Here is an 18,503-nt window from a genome sequence, read left to right on the forward strand (position 1 = left end):
GATCTTTCCTTGTATCCAGGCCCTACCTTCTTGACACCACATTTGATGTTGGCTCAGCGCCCAAGTACCAAACTTTTGTTTTTGTTGAGTGTGAATGAAATAGGGAATGCAACAATCAGCAAAGCAAGAGGCAGACCATCAGTGAGACTGTACCCGGCCAGGACATTATGGCTACATTCCTTGCTAGTTAAGTCACTATGGTAAAATCCTTGGCAGGGTTTTTTTTCAATAGTTTATTCATGATGTTCATTATTATGAGTTGTAAAGAGTATGAGAATTTCATTTTTAAAATGTCTTATGGAATGTATCACTTTCTTAGATCTTGTAGACATGCTGTGGAAACCATAACATAAAATATGAGTTACTTACAATAACTAATTTTAATCCCATCTGCTAAGTATGACAACATTAGCATTTCCACTTAATTAAAAACACCCTTAAAGCAGCAATGTTTTAATCACTCCATTTTATTTACTCTCCTCCGGTGTCACTTATAATTGTAACTTTTTATTTTTTAATAATGAGGGATTTTTTTTTCTCCTTGCATCACACAAAAAAGTGCTGTCGATAATTAGCAGTCTTCTGTTATTAGCAGACTCAGGTGTCACAACTGTGTCTCATCCTCATTACAGTAAAAAATTTCACCTATCAGATTCATTATTGCTAGATAATGCGACTGAGAGCCTTTGCAAGCCCTCCAGAAAAGTAATTCAGCCAAGCAAAATTATCAGCTAATTATATTTAGAATCAAAAGCCCAACAACTATTTCCAGATAAATTGTATGAATTGAAGTGAATAGATCTGAATATTAAGATTCATAGATTTAGCAGATGATTTGTTAATTGGAATAAAAAGGTCATTTGCTAGTCATTTTAACAATAGATCAATTGGAACCCTATTTATTATTTAACTGGTAGCGCATAAGAATTGAAATGATGAATAATTGTATTATTGTCACAAGATGATAGGGTTTTTTCCCCAAAATAAAATATGAAAAACTTATGGGAATGAATTATGTAATTTTTTTAAAAAAATAGTACAACCTATATACTATATTTTAAAACACAGTCCAAATACAAATAATGTATACAGTAAGATTTGGTCTTTTAACAAGTCAAAATTATACTCAAAAGTGGTGGGGTTTTTTGTTTTGTTTTTTAATGAATTAGAACCATAAGATAATTTACCAATACAAGTTGAAATCAGATTTGTGAATTTTTTTCATCCTAAATCAAATAATGTCATTCCTATCTCACTGTATTTTAATTAGCAGAGGGTTTTTTGGAAATGGCATGGTACATGCTCATGCGATGACTCAAAATGTTACTTGGCCTGCAATTTTCTTTCGGGGAACAGAACACTCTAATTCAAATCCATTATTAAAAAGCAGATAACATGTGCACTTTCTGAAATGCCTGTGACTTCACTCTTTTGATTTTATGTAATTATAAGAGAATGTTCGTATGTATTTGCTTTTCGACTAGCACTGCATTTTTAAACAGAGTGTCTTCAGATAAAGTGCATATTTTCTTTTCGTTCATAAAGAATATCTCTGGTTTACGTGCTCAAAACTTTTGTGAATGTTTTATAATGCAGTCACAGAGCCATTCGGAGCTGCGCTTCCGACCAGAATTTCTATGCGGACCCTCTGTATGTAGAGGAGAGAATATTAGATATTAGTTTGGATTTTAAAATTAATAATTGCTAACTAGGCCCTGTGCCTTGCCACCGTGTCATTTTGTAACTCCTATCAGTTCTCAAGAAAAACTTTGAACTCAGTCTTTTTCTAAACTTTGCAGCTCAAAGTAAATACTTTTCATTAAAACTAATTTCAGTCCACAGTAAAACAGGGAACACATCGCCCACTTAAAAACAGTTTAAATTACAAATAAATAAATAAATAAAAACAAATTGCCTGTACTTTGTCACTGTAAGTAAACGAGGTAAACATTGACATAACTTCAACTCATTCTTGGGTTGAAAAAAAAAAATCTGCAGTTCAAAATAAAATTCCTCTTCTGGTCAACGTTTTGGATGCAATTCAAAGTGTCTCATAAAATAAACATATTTAAAGAGTGTTTTGAATTTCACTGCATAATTCCTAGCCAACAGAAATGACAGTGGTATCTTTAAGGTTTAATATGTCAGATCGGTAGCCATTATCCAGGACAGACACAGCCTTCAAGGTGCATTACCTTCCCTCTGCTTAACTCTCACTGCAGTAATGCGGAAAAAAAACCTGTAGGTGGTCCTTGGGGAAAGCCTGTCACAAAGCGAAACTTTCTGGTTTCTTTGTTTAATAACAAAAGTATTCTCTTCTGATAAAATGGAAAAAGAGCCGCATGTTTTAGTCCAGAAAGCAAAATGTCCATGGAGGTAATCTTCATGAGCATTTTTCAATAAAAGGGGGACCAGTTTGCTATTCCGCATAATAACAAGTTGTTTGGAGGCACGAGCTACAAAATGAAAATGCCCCATCACAACAGATTGTAATTTTTTTTTCCCCTGATGCTTTGAAAAGTGCCTCGATCATTTCTACGGCTACAGTGTTGAAGTTAAGTATTTGCTATTTTATTTAAACATTTTTGGAAAATGAACATTCGGGGGCTTCGCAGCATTATTAAGAAAAGCTGCCCATACTTTACCATGTTGTTACATGTGTTTATCTGATGATTATAAAATGTGTTAAACAGTATTTTAAAAACAAAAAAAAAATGCAGAGCTGCGCTTTGATTAATTCAGTGAACAAAACATATGCTGTTGGTTCTGTTCTATGAAATGCATATATGATCCATAAAATCTTTTAAAAGAGCAACTTTGGCTTTTAGGCTTGTACTGCCGACCATGATTTCCACACCAGCTAACTCTGGGCTCATGCTGTTCACTTAGGCTAACCAAACTGCTTTCTGGCTATGACAGGAATGCCTTTTTAATACATCTTTGTCCTCTTTCTAACATTTCTTTAGGTTGGAAGCTGTGTGTTGTGGTTGTTACCCACTTTGTCCCAAAGATTTGGTTTATCCCGAAATATTTCCAGGTAGCTGCTTTAATGTTCTCTCGTCTTTGTTGGGATTTAATACATGATTCGTGCTAAATGCGAAAGTTTGAAAATAAACTTAGGCAGGAGCAATTGTTTATTTGGCAAGTCAGCATGTTAGTGTTAAGGAAAATTTTATGTTTTAATACATTAGAGTAGGCTTATATTTGCCATCTGTTCTTTTAAGATAACAAAAAAGCAAGTTTTCAAATAGCATTCTTCATTGTTAGCATACACATCCCATACTGATGGGTTTTTATAAGCAGGTCAGCGTTGCTGCAATTGCTTACAGATTTTTTAATGATATACACAGAGAAAGATCGAGTACTGAGAGTCACACCAAATTATTTAAACAATTGACTGGTTAATAACATGCAACTGTTGTACAGGGTACATACGGCAATAGTACCAGTTCTTTTGGAAAAAAAAATCTCATCACTAAATATATCACATATGCATTGTGTTACATTAGAATAATGTATTTTAATCACCCAAAGGAGATGTCTAAACAGCACAACTACACAGTCTTATTTAGCATTAAACATCCTTGTGAGCTGAGGTAACCTTATAAAATCATGCTTAAATAATGTAAAACACGAGGCGGCACAGAGCAATATGCATTTTTAATTAGTAAAGTGACTAATATCGAGTGTGTGCTTTGAGGTTTTTGTTTCATTAAAAATGTATCTGTTTTTCCTGCAGCTGAATATCTGTATTCTACACCTGAACAGCTTTCAAAAAGGCTCCAGAATTTCTGCAGGAGACCTGATATTGTAAGGAAACATCTCTTTAAGGTAGTTATTGAGAAGCGATTTAAGCAGTATAAATGCCATATTGAAGTACAAAGAAAAAAAATCTTTAAAAAAAACATTTAATTAACATACTAATGTTTAAAGGAAACATGCTAGGGAGGGATATTAGTTGTTACACTAACAAGGATTAATTAAACTGGATGCCAGTTGTATTAACCTAGGTCTTATGAAATACGTGCACTTAATGCACGGTACATGCTTTTTTTAAAAAATTTATTGTTTTCTAAGATGACTGTCCTTTACATTTAGCCCCAAGAGGCTTATAAAAATGAACCTGGATTAATGTAACTCATTAGTTTAAAAGGAAGTAAAGGAGAGATTCTACAATTATACTAATGAGGATAAGCCTTTCTTCCCATCATAATGAAATCTTCAGTCCTCAAAAATTCAGGTGAACAACGTTAGTGAAGTTTGGTGTTCATTTTAAAACTGTTTTAAAGGTGACTTTCAAGAATCAAATGTTTCCCTTGCCCAGTTTAATAAAATGACATTAAAAACCCTCAGTTTGTTTTGAATTAGACTGTCTGTCTCCTCTCAGAATGGCAAAGGCAAAAAGAACATAATTTAAATAGCATCATCGTTCAGTCCTTTTATTCATTATCTTTCTTCCCTTGTTTGAATCAAGAATTTTACATTGTTGAAACAACAACACAAAGAGGCCCGACTAAATGTCTGAGTAATTGAACTGGGATAAATATGCATTATGATTTTGAAGGTGGCTCTAGGCCATGAGTAATATACCTTTTTATATTCTTTGAATGTAGCATCTTCATTTTTCATAAATTCAGTATAGTTTACAATCTAGCAGTTTTATAAGCCAGCATATTTTAATTTTCCTATGTTAATGTATAACCTCCCTACAGGAAATACAGTTTGCCTCCTTGTGTCTCTCCTTCCCCTTTCATGGCCTAAAATACATATTTACATAGTGATACATCAAAACATGACTTTGTTTCTGCAGGAAACAGTTAAACTTCAAGAAAAAGGGAGAGAACCAAAAATGCAATTTAACACCCAATTTCAAGCTCATTATCTTTCATTGTCTATTAACTTGGCAATGGTTCAGAAGGTAGCTCATAATAGTTTAAAATGCTGACTGAACAGTTCCAGGCTTCAGTGTTACTCTTGAGTCGATACGATTGTATCGTGTACATAGGAGCCTCCCACAGAAAACAGTTGTTCAAGGTCTATGTCCAGAGTTCCTAATTTTTAAAGTTTAGTAGTGGTCTTGTTTGTATAAAATATTAATCAAGCTGCTTCCCACGTGACAGACTATCAAAATGTACAGATTGTAACAATTGAAGAAGTAGGATAATAAGTGTTAATACAAATGGATTCATTTGTTACATATGACACCAAACTATTGTCAGTGAGTTCACCATCAAATTATTGATTTTTTCCCCTTTCTGGTGAATTTTTTCCAGTTTTATTGAGATATAATTGATATACAGCAGTTTCATATATTGTGAAATGATTATCATAAGTTTAGTTGTCATCTATGATCTCATATAAATACAAAAGAAATAATTTTTTTTTCATTGCGATGAGAATGGTAATGTATTGATCATAGTATTTCCACTGTCAAAATGTATCAGTTTTTAACTTTGCTTCAAGTTATGCCCTGTTATTTTGCATCTGCCAATTTTTAACCATTTCAGAAGTTACTGCAGCAAGTTGCCTTTAGTTACAAAAGAAAGCAGATCTCCAGATGAAATATTTTAATACAGCTACTGCCATAACGTAGCTGTTATTTGTTTTACAAACAACTTCTGGAAAAACTCTGAAACAATGTCAGCTTAGTGGTATGCTGTTAATATACCACTTGGTCCTCAGACAGCTTAAAAGATAACATATACCTTACTTGTTATTTCACGTTACTACTTTTTACACGTATTTCATGCGTAAGCATTTATAAGAATTTTTATGTGTAGTTCATTTTTATGTCTTTTTCTACCATGGATTCTTTTCTTATAAATCTATTATACATTTTCATGTATGTTCTCATTCATAGAACTTGATGGTATTTGTCTAAAAATTAATCTAATGGCCCAGGAATTATAAGTAATTAAGAGCTTTAAAATGCAATTGTCAGGAATAACTGGTAAAAATGACAGGAAATACCACAGAGTTAGTGTGGTTGTTGGAGCAGGATTTAGAGCCAAAAGAGAAAAAGAATGCCTTTTAAAACTTTATAATTAAGATATAAGTTACAATCTTTTTTTCACTTATGTTTTATAAGTATATATTTTTTTCAGGTAACATTTGCCTTCACTAAGCACCAGAGAATTATTTCCCCCAAGATAGCTTTTTACCTACTTTTCTTATGCAATGGAAGAGTCTTTTGTGTGTACTGTAAAGAGAATGTTGAGGGTGGGGGTTTTTTTAGATTTATTCCATTGGAGAATGCTATTTTGCTTTTATAAAACATATGCTTCTGAGAGCTAAAAGGATAGAATATCACTGAATTTTTAAATTTGCTCCTTTTACATTTTTACACCTTACTCTTTTTTTTTTTGTTAAAAGTTTACATTTTTTAAATCATCTCCACTGCTTATCATATAGAGTTCACTTTAGGATAGAATTTTTCATATGGATTCACACACTTAGAAATTTAATGACTAGAATAAGGCTACTAACACTTGGCTTTCTTCTCACATGAGACATTATACTTTCAATATGAGTGAGAGTTTGGGGGCTATAACTTGAAGCAGGATTTGAAACAGAATGCTGAAACAGTAACTGAGAAGCAGAAACAGAATTTGATACTTTTTTTTCCTCTTAAAGTGACTTTTTCTATTACAGAACACGGTGCCCATGACTTCTCACCTAAAATGGTTTCAGACTCGAAATGTTTAAATTCCTCTGAATGCAGTGTCCTCCTCCTCTCTCTCTCTCTCTCTCTCTCTCTCTCTCTCTCTCTCTCTCTCTCTCTCAGACACACACATTTTTCTTAAGAGCTTAAGAGAAATGCAATGCATACAGAAACTGTTAATTACATTACAATCTAAAATAACTTTTTAATCTTAAAAATTAAAGCTATTTCTTTAAAACGTTTACATCCTGGCTTAGTCGTTGACTGCAGCGTTCTGGTATTTTCGGACGTTTCCTCTACTAAGTAGGTTAGACACATCGGCCACACACTTGTCACATAGATAAAATAGGAGCCCTTTATGACTCTCAAACCTCATTTGAACACAAGATTCTAGAAATAATCAGAAAATAATTAGCCAAGGGTTGACTTGTTACACTAACAATAGTTTTTCATTTTATAACCCAAGCAAATCTAATGCCATGAAGTTGTAAATTTTTTTTTGCCTTATTTTACTATGTGAATTTTCTTTGTAAATATTCCTAACAAGTATTTGAGATCAGTGCTTTATGCTTTTAGAGAACCTTTGATCTTTATATTTTAAAATGCTCTAAGAAAAAAAAGATGTTTGGAGATGTCCTTGTTACCAGTATTGAAAAGAGCAAGAGTACAAATAGGGCAGTTGTCTATGTAGGTACTTCCCAGACACAAGTCCTATCTCTTGTTACTTTTATTTACGAATTGAGCAATCTTCTGTATGGGAATAAAAAGAGATGCCAGCCTTTCTTGTGCCTTATGAAAGTGACTTGTAGTTTCTTAAGATTTTCCAGAAGATAGCTGTTGGTTGTTTTGGTTTTTTTTTTCCTCTTCAAGTTCTTTAACATTCTAGAAATCTTTGTAACCTGCTGTTATTCAGAGGAGAGAAGAATTATCTGATTTCTGCCTAAAAGTGAATCCAAACAATGATTAAGCTTATAATTCAGACTCGGTGCCCAGAAAAGCCATTAGTGGTTGTCTTAATTGGATCAGGCCATAGCTACCCGAACCACAGCCAAGCCACTCTAAGCTTCCTTTAAGAGACAGGCCACATTATAGTCCTCTTTTAATTTGAACTTATACTCTAGATGTGAATACGGTGTTGCTCACTAATATTAACAGCTCTCCAAAGTCATTACCTTTTCCTTAAAGATGGAAACTTGAAAACATGTGCCATTTTTAGAACTTCTCAAATCTCTCAGCAGCATGAGCATCATGTAAGGTGAATTCTGCCAGTCCCCTTCCTCCGTCCTCCCTACTCCTCCCTCTCTCCTTCTGCACTGCCTTCCTTGATTTTATGGGGCTTAGTTATCCTTTGATTTGTCTGAGTGAAATAAAAGCAAAGAACCTTTAGCACAATAGGCACACTCCGGGTGATTCAGATCACTTAGCGATTTTGACTCCTTGTCCCTGCTGCTTGCTTGCAGCCTAGCTCGAGGTGAACTTCTTAACCCCTATATGATTCATCTGTAAACTCGGAAGGCTTTTTTTTTTTCTTAATTCTTAATAGCATTTTCCCCCTGAGGTACTGCTCTAATGAAATAATGACTATAAACCTGTTAGTAAACTTGAAGTGCTTTGTAAATTCCACGTAGTTGTAATGGCATTTCTCTTGTGCCTTCACCACTTAAAAGTAAAATTCACATTAGCAAAAACATGTATATCTTGTGTATATAAAGTTAAAAGTTGGATGATAAACTTCTATTAGCTGTCATCCATCACATAAAGCAGGAAGTATATGGGCAGCAGACAGTACACATTTGAAAACACACACAAACACACACACACACACACGCACATGCACACACACACACACAAAAAAAAAACAAAAAACAAAACATGGGAGCTTTCTCCTGCGCTTGGAAATAGTTCTTCTTTAAACCAATCAGAAACTGGGATTTCCTGAGATGATAAAACTAGAGAACATTTACTGGGTGGCTTTTTGAAATCCAATTGATGTCCGTGATGCAAATGTACAGCATGAATGTCCAGCATGCGTTCGTCTCTGGGTCCTTCATGCCCCTTCCTTCTTTCTCTCCCTTCCCCTTGCAGGGTGAGATGACTCCTTTCTCCTGGGCAGCCCTGCGTGGCAAGTTCAGGTCCCTGCTCGCCACGGAACCAGGGGAAGGTTTGCGACAGATGGGGCTCCCTCACAAACCCGCAGCCTAAGGCAGAGCCTGTAGAACTTTCCAGAGTGTGCCCATATTTACCTGATCAGAGAGAAAAGAAAATCTGCAGAGGAAGCCGAGCCTGGCTGCTTGTCATAGCTGACACAGAGCCATCTGCCACAAACCTGTGGCGGCTTCAGATCTCCAATCCCTGCCACCACCCCGACTCAAATTAAACACAGATTCCTAGAGACGTTATGATGGTTACACATGTCCTCGGCATCACATGGAGGAGACTGTTCAAAAAAAAATATGTGGCCTGTTGTATAACCGCGCTCATGTATCCCATATGTGGTGCCACATTGAATTTCCGGTTGAATCCGTTTTTATCCTTTGTACTGGATGACATGGTGCCTGAATTCTTTCTTTTCGCCGACACGATGGCAGCCAAACGGCAGCTTCAAACGCTCGCACTTGGCTGGGTTTCTACCTGGGGTGCCAGGTTATCATCGGCGGTGTCCTCTGAGGGCCAGGGCTCTGGAAGGGGGATCAGGATGCCCGGGACTGATGGGCGGCCTGCCTCTCTCTCTCGGAGTTGTTTGTGGCAAAGGGCTGCTGTAGCACTTTTCTTTAGCAAATGAATGACTCCCTGGCACAGGGGTTTGTAAGTGAAGGTATGCATAAGGGGTCTGGCAGGTATTCCGTGACCCAGAGTTACATTTGAGCTTCATTTATCTGAAAGAAAGTTGCAAGATAAACAGCTGTAATCCAAACAAACATGGGGAATACTCGGAGTGGGCCAGCTTGCCCATCAAATGAAAGGTGAGGTACCTGTTTTAATTTTTTTTTTTCATGGGCAAAAACAGAGAAATCAAAATACTTCTCACAAAACCAGTCATTTTGATATAAATAGTCCTCGAACATATTTGGATTCAGCTACAAATATAATATTTTCAAGATCAGTCACTTATAATTCCAATACTCAGGTTGCCTGCATTTGTTGATGTAAAAGATGTTTTGAACGGCGAGATTGTAAAATAAATCTCTAATAAAGTGCCCGCTGCCATTTTTTAATTAGCATAGCTCCTTTTTGTGTCATTGTGTGCATCTGTCTGTCTGTTTCTCACTGAACACTGGCCTCGTGTCAAGAGACAATGAATACAATGGTTTCTTTTCCGGATGAACAAGGATCTGTTTTGCAAATGTTTGCGAGATATTATGACATTTCCAAGATTTTCTTTGCATTCTGGAAAGCAGGAGGTAAACATTTGTAGTCATTAAGGTAAAGTCTGTTGATAAACCATCTTCTGTTTGCTGACAGGTAAATTGTAACTTTCCTGGCTTTTGAAACGAGTTACTTCCATACACTGCAGCTGAGGAGCAGCCAGGAAGAGGAGGAGGGACAAGGCCATGAGTGGTCTAGGGGCATCCCATCTAGAGCAGGCAATGGTGCAGGATCCAGAAGGGCCCCTGATAGGTAGCAAACCATAAGAGGCAATAGATCAAGGTCAGGGGAGCAGATAGAGGCCTGGGCGCAGGGGTGCTGTGGGTCACCGAGAGCAGGAGTTCAGGGTCCACAAGGCCGGGAATTTAAATGCAGAAAGAGTAGGAAGCAGAAACAACCAGGTCCATGTTTGCACAGAGAGTCCTCTCCTAACTAGTGTGGGATCCGAAATGCATGCTGGGACATCACACCTAGTCTGTGGAGAAGTCCCCGAACAAACTACCTCCTTGCCCACAAACCAGAGGATTCGGGGGTTATTTCGGAAGTCCCTTCTATCCAATGCTGTGGAAGTTGTCATCTGGCAGGTGGGCTCCCCTGGAGTGCAAAAGTAAAGATATCAACACGCATGACAGGTTATTAGACACTTCTCCAGGGCAGTATTTGTCACTAAGGAGATGAGTGGCACCAGTAAGCTTGCTTCGTCACAAAGATCCATGTCAGAGACCATGCCTTCTCAAATCCTATTACAATCTCACAGCCAAGAAACAGGGTTCAGTTTACTGTGTTTTTCTGTCCTGAAAACAGTGGGCTCACATTTTTTTTTATTGATGAGAGAGAGAGAGAGAGAGAGAGAGAGAGAGAGAGAGAGAGAGACATCAATTTGTTGTACCACTTATTTATGAATTCATTGTTTGCTTCTATATGTACCCTGACCAGGGATTGAACCCACAAACATGGAGTATTGGGATGATGCTATAACTAACTGAGCTACCTGGCCAGGGCTAGAGCTCACAATAACTATCCACATATGTTTTCTCGCTAATTGATGGGGGTAAGGGAGCGGCATTAACTACCTTTTAAACATTTAAATACTAGAGACCTGGTGCATGAAATTTGTGCACATGTAGGGTCTCCAGGCCTGGCCAGCGATCAGGGCCAATCGGGGCCTTCCAGCTGCTGACTGAGGCCTTCCTTCATTCTGTGCTGCCCCCTGGTGGTCAGCACACGTCATAGTGGATGGTCAAACTCCCAGGGGACAATTTGCATATTAGCCTTTTATTATATAGGATTTTCCTGATTTTGCCAAGTATAGTATTGAAAGTTACCTGTGTACGGAGTTTTTCTACACCCACAAACTCAAATCAAGTTTTGTCTTTTGCTGTGGACAGCATTCCTTCCTGAAAATAAATTTACATTAAAGTCACCACTTTGTAAAACTGTATAGTTAGATTTGGTATTCGTGCAAATAAGCAATAAAAAGTTTGTAAATGTGTAATTCTTAACACGTGAAAAGACAATTCTGTGTGTGTGTGTGTGCGTGTGTGCCTCGTGCGCTTCCCAACACCCATGCTATGGTGGAACAAAGTATTATTAAGTAAGTTAATCCATAGTTTGTTAAATTCAGAGAATAATTGAGAATACAAGTTGCCTCTGTAATTTTTGTTTCCCTTACTCTCACCAGAGACCTGATATTTAAAATTAAAATCGGTTCAACAATTTCATTTAAAAGAATAAATTTAATAAAATTGAATGTTGAAAACAAGCCCAATACTTTTGACATGTAATGTTCAAAACAAGAATTTTTTATCTTTATTTATATTCATCACACTACAGTGTCCATGATGCTTGCCCTAAATTTCCTTCATCTAGGTCAGTGTCGGCAAACTGCAGCCCCTTGAGTGTGGCTCTTCCACAAAATACCATGTGCGGGTGTGCACATACAGTGCGATTGAAACTTCGTAGCCACACTCAAGGGGCCAAAGAGCCACATGTGGCTCGCGAGCCGCAGTTTGCCGACCACTGATCTAGGTAATGCTCTGGCTAGATGTTTCTATCATAAAATAACAGGGCACCTAGTTCTTACCCTGCTCATTACACCGTGTTGATCAGGAATAGGCCAAGAGACCTTTCTCAAAATGCACCTGTGTTAATAAGCGTCCTTCAAACACAGTCAAGGTTAAGTGCCCTGCTCTCACTCTCAGTTCTTCAGTTGCGCCACATAAAAGTGGCAGCAGATTCAGTAAGTCGGCGGAAACTCCCAGCCACAGAGGGCTGCATAGATTCATTTCAACACCTTGAAATGCATCTGGAAGCAAAGATTTCATTTTGTGTTCAAGGTGTTAATTATATTTGATATTTTTAAAAGTAAAATCTGTTTTTGAGAAAGCATCTGCTACCCAGAAATACTGAGACACGAAAAAAAAAAATTTCATTTAAGTTTCATGCTTTCTGTGGGTGATAGAATCAGTTTTCAAATGATAGTCTGTGCTGTCTTTTAATGTCGACCTAGCCTATGAGTTTTATGCTTCTATTGACTTACTGACAAGTATAGCCCTAAGTGCCTTTCAGTTTCAGTGCAAAATTGAGTGGTATTTAATATGAGATTTTATATTTAACAATAAAGTGAGTATATTATAAACCACCGACATGAACACGTTTCATTATAATATTTGAATTGACATACAGGACAACTAATGTTTGTATAATATCCCCCTCCCCCCTCCCCACCCCCCGGTTTCAAAGCTATTCATTAAAATGTAACTGGAAAAAGTTTTAAAACATGCAAACAATTCTATGTGTTGCTTAAAGATATGCACATATGTGATTAACATGTAACAAAAAAAACCCACATGGGAATTAACACCAAAAATACAATGACGATTAAGTCAGAAAAGCAATGGTAGAAATACTAACTGGTAGCGGTACATTCCCTGTACAGTCAGTGGTCTATTTCTTAGGCTGGGTCATAGTACACAGGGGCTTATTCCTGTTCTTTGTCACTTTTTACATGTCTTTAATGTTGTTATTGGCTATACCTTTTGATTGGAGCCATAAATACCTTGGGACGCCTATGGTTAACTTTGCCACCATGCCATCCTTAACATCTCTTGTCTCTAAACTATTGATCACGTCAGAAAACTGTTTTCCCTCGACTCTCCAAGAAAGTGCCCCCACTGTCGGTTTTGCGGGTCAAGCCTCCCCCGCTTGCCCTGAAAGAAACCATACTGTGAAGGAAGTTGGACAACCCATGGGTTCCTTTTTCCCTGGAGCCTCTGATCATTTTTTTGTAACTAACTAGTGCCTGTACTGTTTCTTATGCAAGATGGAAAATTCTAGAAAAAGGTTAAATGAGCCCGTCTTCTTATCTTGATAGATTCAGAGCTGGCAGAGCACAGAACTGTCTGATTTCCTGACCACTCTGCCCACTTCCCGTATTGTCACCTGTCCCCTTTCCAATTTAAGACGCGGGAACCAAGTGTGGAGTGTGGGCTCTGTGTGTTCACTGAAGCCATCCCGTGAAAAGGAGTCCTCCCTAGTGTCTGAAGCATGCCTTCCCTGCCTGTGAGGCACATAGGATTTCAGGGACCAAGATCCCCACTCACCCTATGGCCCATTTTCCTCCCATTATCTACCGTTACCTGATTGGTGCCTTATTCTCTCCCGGCGCTCTATGGTAATGATGTTCAAACCTAGGGCGGGTTCATACCTGTCCTTGTAAACTGATTTAAAGAATTGGTGTTTCTTGGGAGATCATCTAAAATGCTCCTAGAAGTTAGTCACTGTGCTCATATAGCAGACCTACCAGTCATGGGGGGTGCTAGAAGAGGCCACTGCTACGAGAAATACTTATGTAACACCTCTCTTGGAATTCGAAGTCCTTTAGATTTGAAAATGCAATGTTTCCATTCCTACTGCACCAATGAGAAAATTAAGGCATCTGGTAATGGCCTGGTTAGGAGCCACACGGTGTCACAAAGATTTTTGGATAAACCTTCCCCTTCGTGGGACAGTGTCATTGTCAGCTATGTGTCTTTCAGGAGCACCAAGCCCAGTGGTCCTGGCTCAGTTGGACCCCCATTTCCTTCCAGTTCTCCCCCAACCAGGCAAGAGAGTGGACAGAGCAGCAGGGGGCTGTTCCGTTGCCCACATTGGTGTAAAGGGGGCATGAGAGACCACATAGAGTAGCCATTAGCTGAAGTGTTTATTGCTATTATAAACATGTAGGGTAGGGGGGCAGTCAGTCACTCCCTGCGATCTTACAGTCTGCTGGGTTACCTGGCTCTCCTGGTGAGCATTGATGTCTTGCAACCTCCCCAGTATGGATGGCCCTGAGGAGAAGCTGAGGTGCTGTGGGTCCTGGGCAGGTAGAGGCAAGTCTAGAACTCAGCCTTTCGGAGGAGGCTGTGGTCAATACAGTTGGTCAACACCATCCCTCAGCCCTGGCTAGTGGCTTGCTTGGTTGGAACGTCGCCCCATACGCCAAAAGGTGGCGGGTTCCATTGCCTGTCGTGGCACATACCTAGGTTTCAGGTTCAGTCCCCAGTTGGGTGGGGTGCCTCCAGGAGGCAACCGGTTGATGTTTATATATTTCTCCTTACTCCTGGCCGCATTTGTATTCTAAGTAACCATAAGGAGAAGAATGCAAAAGCATTGATTCCTGATACTGAAATGTTAGGCTCTGTGGCACCTGTGATAGTTCTGAACAGCTGAGTTTCCCTGTTGCCTTTCCCATCACACAGCGATGAAGCCATTTATCCACACAGGCACAGGCTGGCCCCTGGTCCAAAAGGCAGCCCCCGACCGCGCCTGGTGCAAAGGGCCTAGGGCAGAGGGAGCAGGTGGCATCGGCGGCAGAAGCACCTTTAATTTCGCAGCACAGGACCCGCTTCCTCTCATCCCCAACCGATAACCCAGAAATTACATCCTGAAACTTCTTTCCCCGGAAAGAAAAGGAAGGGGAGGCATAGCTTAAAAAGAAGATACTCCTAATATGGTATTAGACTGTAATTCATAGGGAAATTTATGCCTGAGATATGAATTTCTGAAAATAGAGGGTTTTTTTTAAAAGGGAAACACTGACACATCCTTAATTATAGAGTAATAAACACCAATGGTATATTATCTTCCGATATTTCCTTACGCAGATATCAAAGCATGCAGCTGTTTTTGAAAACTGATAATCAAGTACAATATAAGTATATTACATCTTGCACTTACAACAAACCCTTCCACTAAGCAGTCTCAGGGAGCACTAACAGTGAGAGACGGAGCTGCTCATACTAGAAACCTAACTGAACAAACTAGCCTTGAATTGTAACTTAAGAGTCATAGTGGAACCAAAGTGCCCGTCCTTGCCAGGAAAGGCATTCCAAAGGCAGAGAGCGAGCCAGTGAAAAGCCTGGGCTTCAGGATTATGGAGGCCGTGCTCGAAGGCCAGCGTCACTCAGTGGTCCATCAGAAAAACACAGAGCAGCAAGGACGCAGCTGAAGGATGCATCACAATCGTACAAAGCATTCAGGGTGGACTGGGGAGTAGGGTGGGATTTTCACAGAAAGCATTCAGATCTTAGGAAGCTCTCTTTATTGCTTTCATTCCAGACAGCAAGGAGAGAGACAAACATGGTAAAAAAATAAAAATAAAAAAGTATGTGGACAAATGTGGGGGGCCGGAAAGGAAATGAAGGTTAAACCAGGCCAATATGATTCAGAAAGAAGGGAGGCGAGTATAAGGAGCCAGCTGCAATCACTAAATGTTGCATTCAGAAGAGCTGAAAATGAGAGGGGGAGGTCCGGGTATCTTACTAAGTGGATTAATGCCTTCCTTGGGTGTCTGAAGTTGCAGATTTTAATTTATTTGGTGTAGGATTTTATTGTGAAATTATTAGTGGAGTGGGGGGATAACTAGGGATAATTATAAGCACTTGGAAAGTAACATATAATACTTTTTATAAATGTAACTAATAAACAAGGTTTGGGAGCTATGGACAAAGGTAAAGAGTAAAAAAACAAACAAACAAACAAACAAACAACTAGCCATAATAATAGAACTTAAAAGAAAACTAGAGGAGAGAGAGAGAGAGAGAGAGAGAGAGAGAGAGAGAGAGAGAGAGAGAGCAAAGATGTGTGAAATGTGTGAAGCCAAGGATTTTGAGGGACTTGGGGGTGAGTTTTATTGCCGCTCCTTTCTCCACCCATTTAAAAAAATAAATCATAACTCTGGCATTTAGAAGCCTCATCAGGAACAGCCTTTATTAATATAAACTTAATCTTGTGCTGTTCTTTGGTGGGTGGTAAAGCATGAACTAACAACAACTGGCCTGAAACAACCACAAGGGTGACGCTCTCCAACACTGGAAAGCTGTAAGGAAAGAAAGGCTCCTCATTTGCTCTTTCACCTTATTTATTTTACCGAGGATCGAGTCAGAAAGTGGGGAGGGTGTGGCTACATCATGGAAGGACTAGATGCATCAAGGAGGATTTTGAAGGTTTTCCTACATATGCTTGGAGCCTAGTATGACTTGTATCAATTTATTACCACTCTGGGGAGGGTGGGAAGGAAGGAAGGCTCTCTGCCTTCAGCATCGGAAGAGAGGAGAGGAGAGGAGAGGAGAGGAGAGGAGAGCAGTTGTGTTCACGTTGCCTGAGAACATCTGGCTGGCAACCAGGCCACAGACGTATGGGTTCGGGCATTTGCCAGACTCATAACCTTAGGAATTGTTTCAACTGAAAATATGGATCAGGAGGTTTTTAAGAATTATTGATACGAAGCTATTAATCTTGGAAGCAAATAGCATTATTTGGGGTGTGGGCAAATCACTTAACTTGAACCACATGAAAATGCACTTTGAAATTGTTATTATTATTATTTTTTAATGCTGTGGGGAGAGTGGCATTGGTGAAAAAATACAAATGAAAAATGGAATTATCCACAGAAAACGAACATTGGGAAAATGAAGCAAAGGGGCCCTGCTGCCTTGAAAGGGGTGCATCAAAGGTATCAGCGAGTGAACCCCAAACCCTCTGTTTCTCAAGCTGACCCAGCGACAAGCTGGAGGAAATGCAGAAGACTGTAATGCCTGGGGGCTCGGGGTCACCCACGGGGTCATCTCTCATTTTAGTGTTAGAAGTGAGGGCACAGAACCAGAGGTTTGCACTGGTCGGTGTGTGGGCTGGGGCTTCTGAACACCTCCCTGCCCTCTGTGGAGAATTTAGGAACGTCGTGGAACTGAGCCCGTCTTAAATCCCAGGGACAGGGAGGAGGTTGTCCTGTGATCATAATTAAGAGGAAAGGCATAAGTCACACCTCTCTCTCCTTTTTCCTCTTCAGCTGAAGACCTGGGGTGGGGAGGAGGGGGGGCGGGGGGGGGGCGGTTCTCCAGTGCTTGCAGGTATGCTCCCTGCTCTCAGTCGGCTTGGCTTTGCCCCTGGATTGCTAATGCTGTGAGACCAGGCCAGGGGGGGGGGGGGGGGGGGAGGATGGACTCTATAAAATTGCAAAACTAAACCTGTGTATGCGCGCGCGCCATAGGCCTTTTACTGAAGATAATGAATTGCAACACTTTAAGCACCAAATTTTAAAACTTAAAAATGTATGAGTAATGAAGTTTTCCAGAAGCAAAATGTGCTCGAGCGGGGTATTTATAGTTCTTTTTGTGCAGAGGTTCCCAGACCTTTGGGTGCATCAGCAAACTGTCCTCCCACGCGAGGGAGCGTGCAGCTGCGATCTGGCCCCAGGCACCACCTACCCAGGCTCTACCTAATGCATTCTGCATTTGCACAGATGATAAAAGAGGGAAGAAAAGCTTAAACGACGAGAAGGGGCCTGCTCCCCCCCTCCCCCCGCCCCTCCGCGTTCTGTGTTTCCTTTTGTCGCGGCGTCAGCTGACACATGGAAAATGCGGTGGACGGTTTTGCTTGCCTTTAGTCTGTAATTAAGGATTCCTTGTCTGGGGCTTGCTACCTCTTTTCTCCTTCCCTTCCTGCCTCTCGGGGCTTCCGCCCTCAGTTGGGTCTGGCCCCGGGCTGCGTGGGGGTTCGGGTCGCCCCGCTGGGCCGCAGGCAGTGGGGAGGCGGGGGGCGCTCCCTGGCCCCGCGCCCCTGCGCCCCGCGCCCCTGCGCCCCGCGCCCCGCGCCCCTGCGCCCCCCGCCCGGGCTGGTCCCGTCCGAGCTTAGCGTCGGGGCAGCTGCGCCCTCGCCGCCGAAAGCGGGAAGGGTTTCCCCGCGGGGCCCGGGCGCCTCCCTGGCCGCGCATCCTCCCCCCGCGCCCGGGAAGCCCGAGCTCCCGTCCCGGCGGCGCCCGCCCTCGGGGCCCCACTCCTCTGAGTCCAAAGAGGTGGGGAAAGTGCTGCAGCTCCTCTGGGCGCGCGGGAAATGGGGATGAAGGGAACGAGGAGGTCACACAGTCATAACGGAGCCCAGAGCCCGGAGCCAGAGGGGCCCCAGGACCAGGGCTGGCCCCCAGCGGCTGGCCCCCAGC

General features: G+C 40.6%; 1 protein-coding gene across 2 annotated transcripts in view; it reads left to right on the forward strand.

Annotated features, from left to right (window-relative positions):
• The window catches only part of GTDC1 (glycosyltransferase like domain containing 1), a 361,495-nt gene extending 351,614 nt beyond the window's left edge, over positions 1 to 9,881 (forward strand). For both annotated transcript variants that reach the window (XM_081095911.1, XM_081095910.1), the window contains 3 exons: positions 2,967 to 3,037; positions 3,740 to 3,831; positions 8,747 to 9,881. In XM_081095911.1, the coding sequence (XP_080952037.1) occupies positions 2,967 to 3,037; positions 3,740 to 3,831; positions 8,747 to 8,863 (280 nt within the window). In that variant the 3' untranslated portion in view covers positions 8,864 to 9,881. The remainder of the gene's footprint in view (positions 1 to 2,966; positions 3,038 to 3,739; positions 3,832 to 8,746) is intronic.
• Positions 9,882 to 18,503: the final 8,622 nt, after the last annotated feature.

This window comes from Myotis nattereri, assembly GCF_964212035.1.
Source record: "Myotis nattereri genome assembly, chromosome: 7".
Taxonomy (NCBI): domain Eukaryota; kingdom Metazoa; phylum Chordata; class Mammalia; order Chiroptera; family Vespertilionidae; genus Myotis; species Myotis nattereri.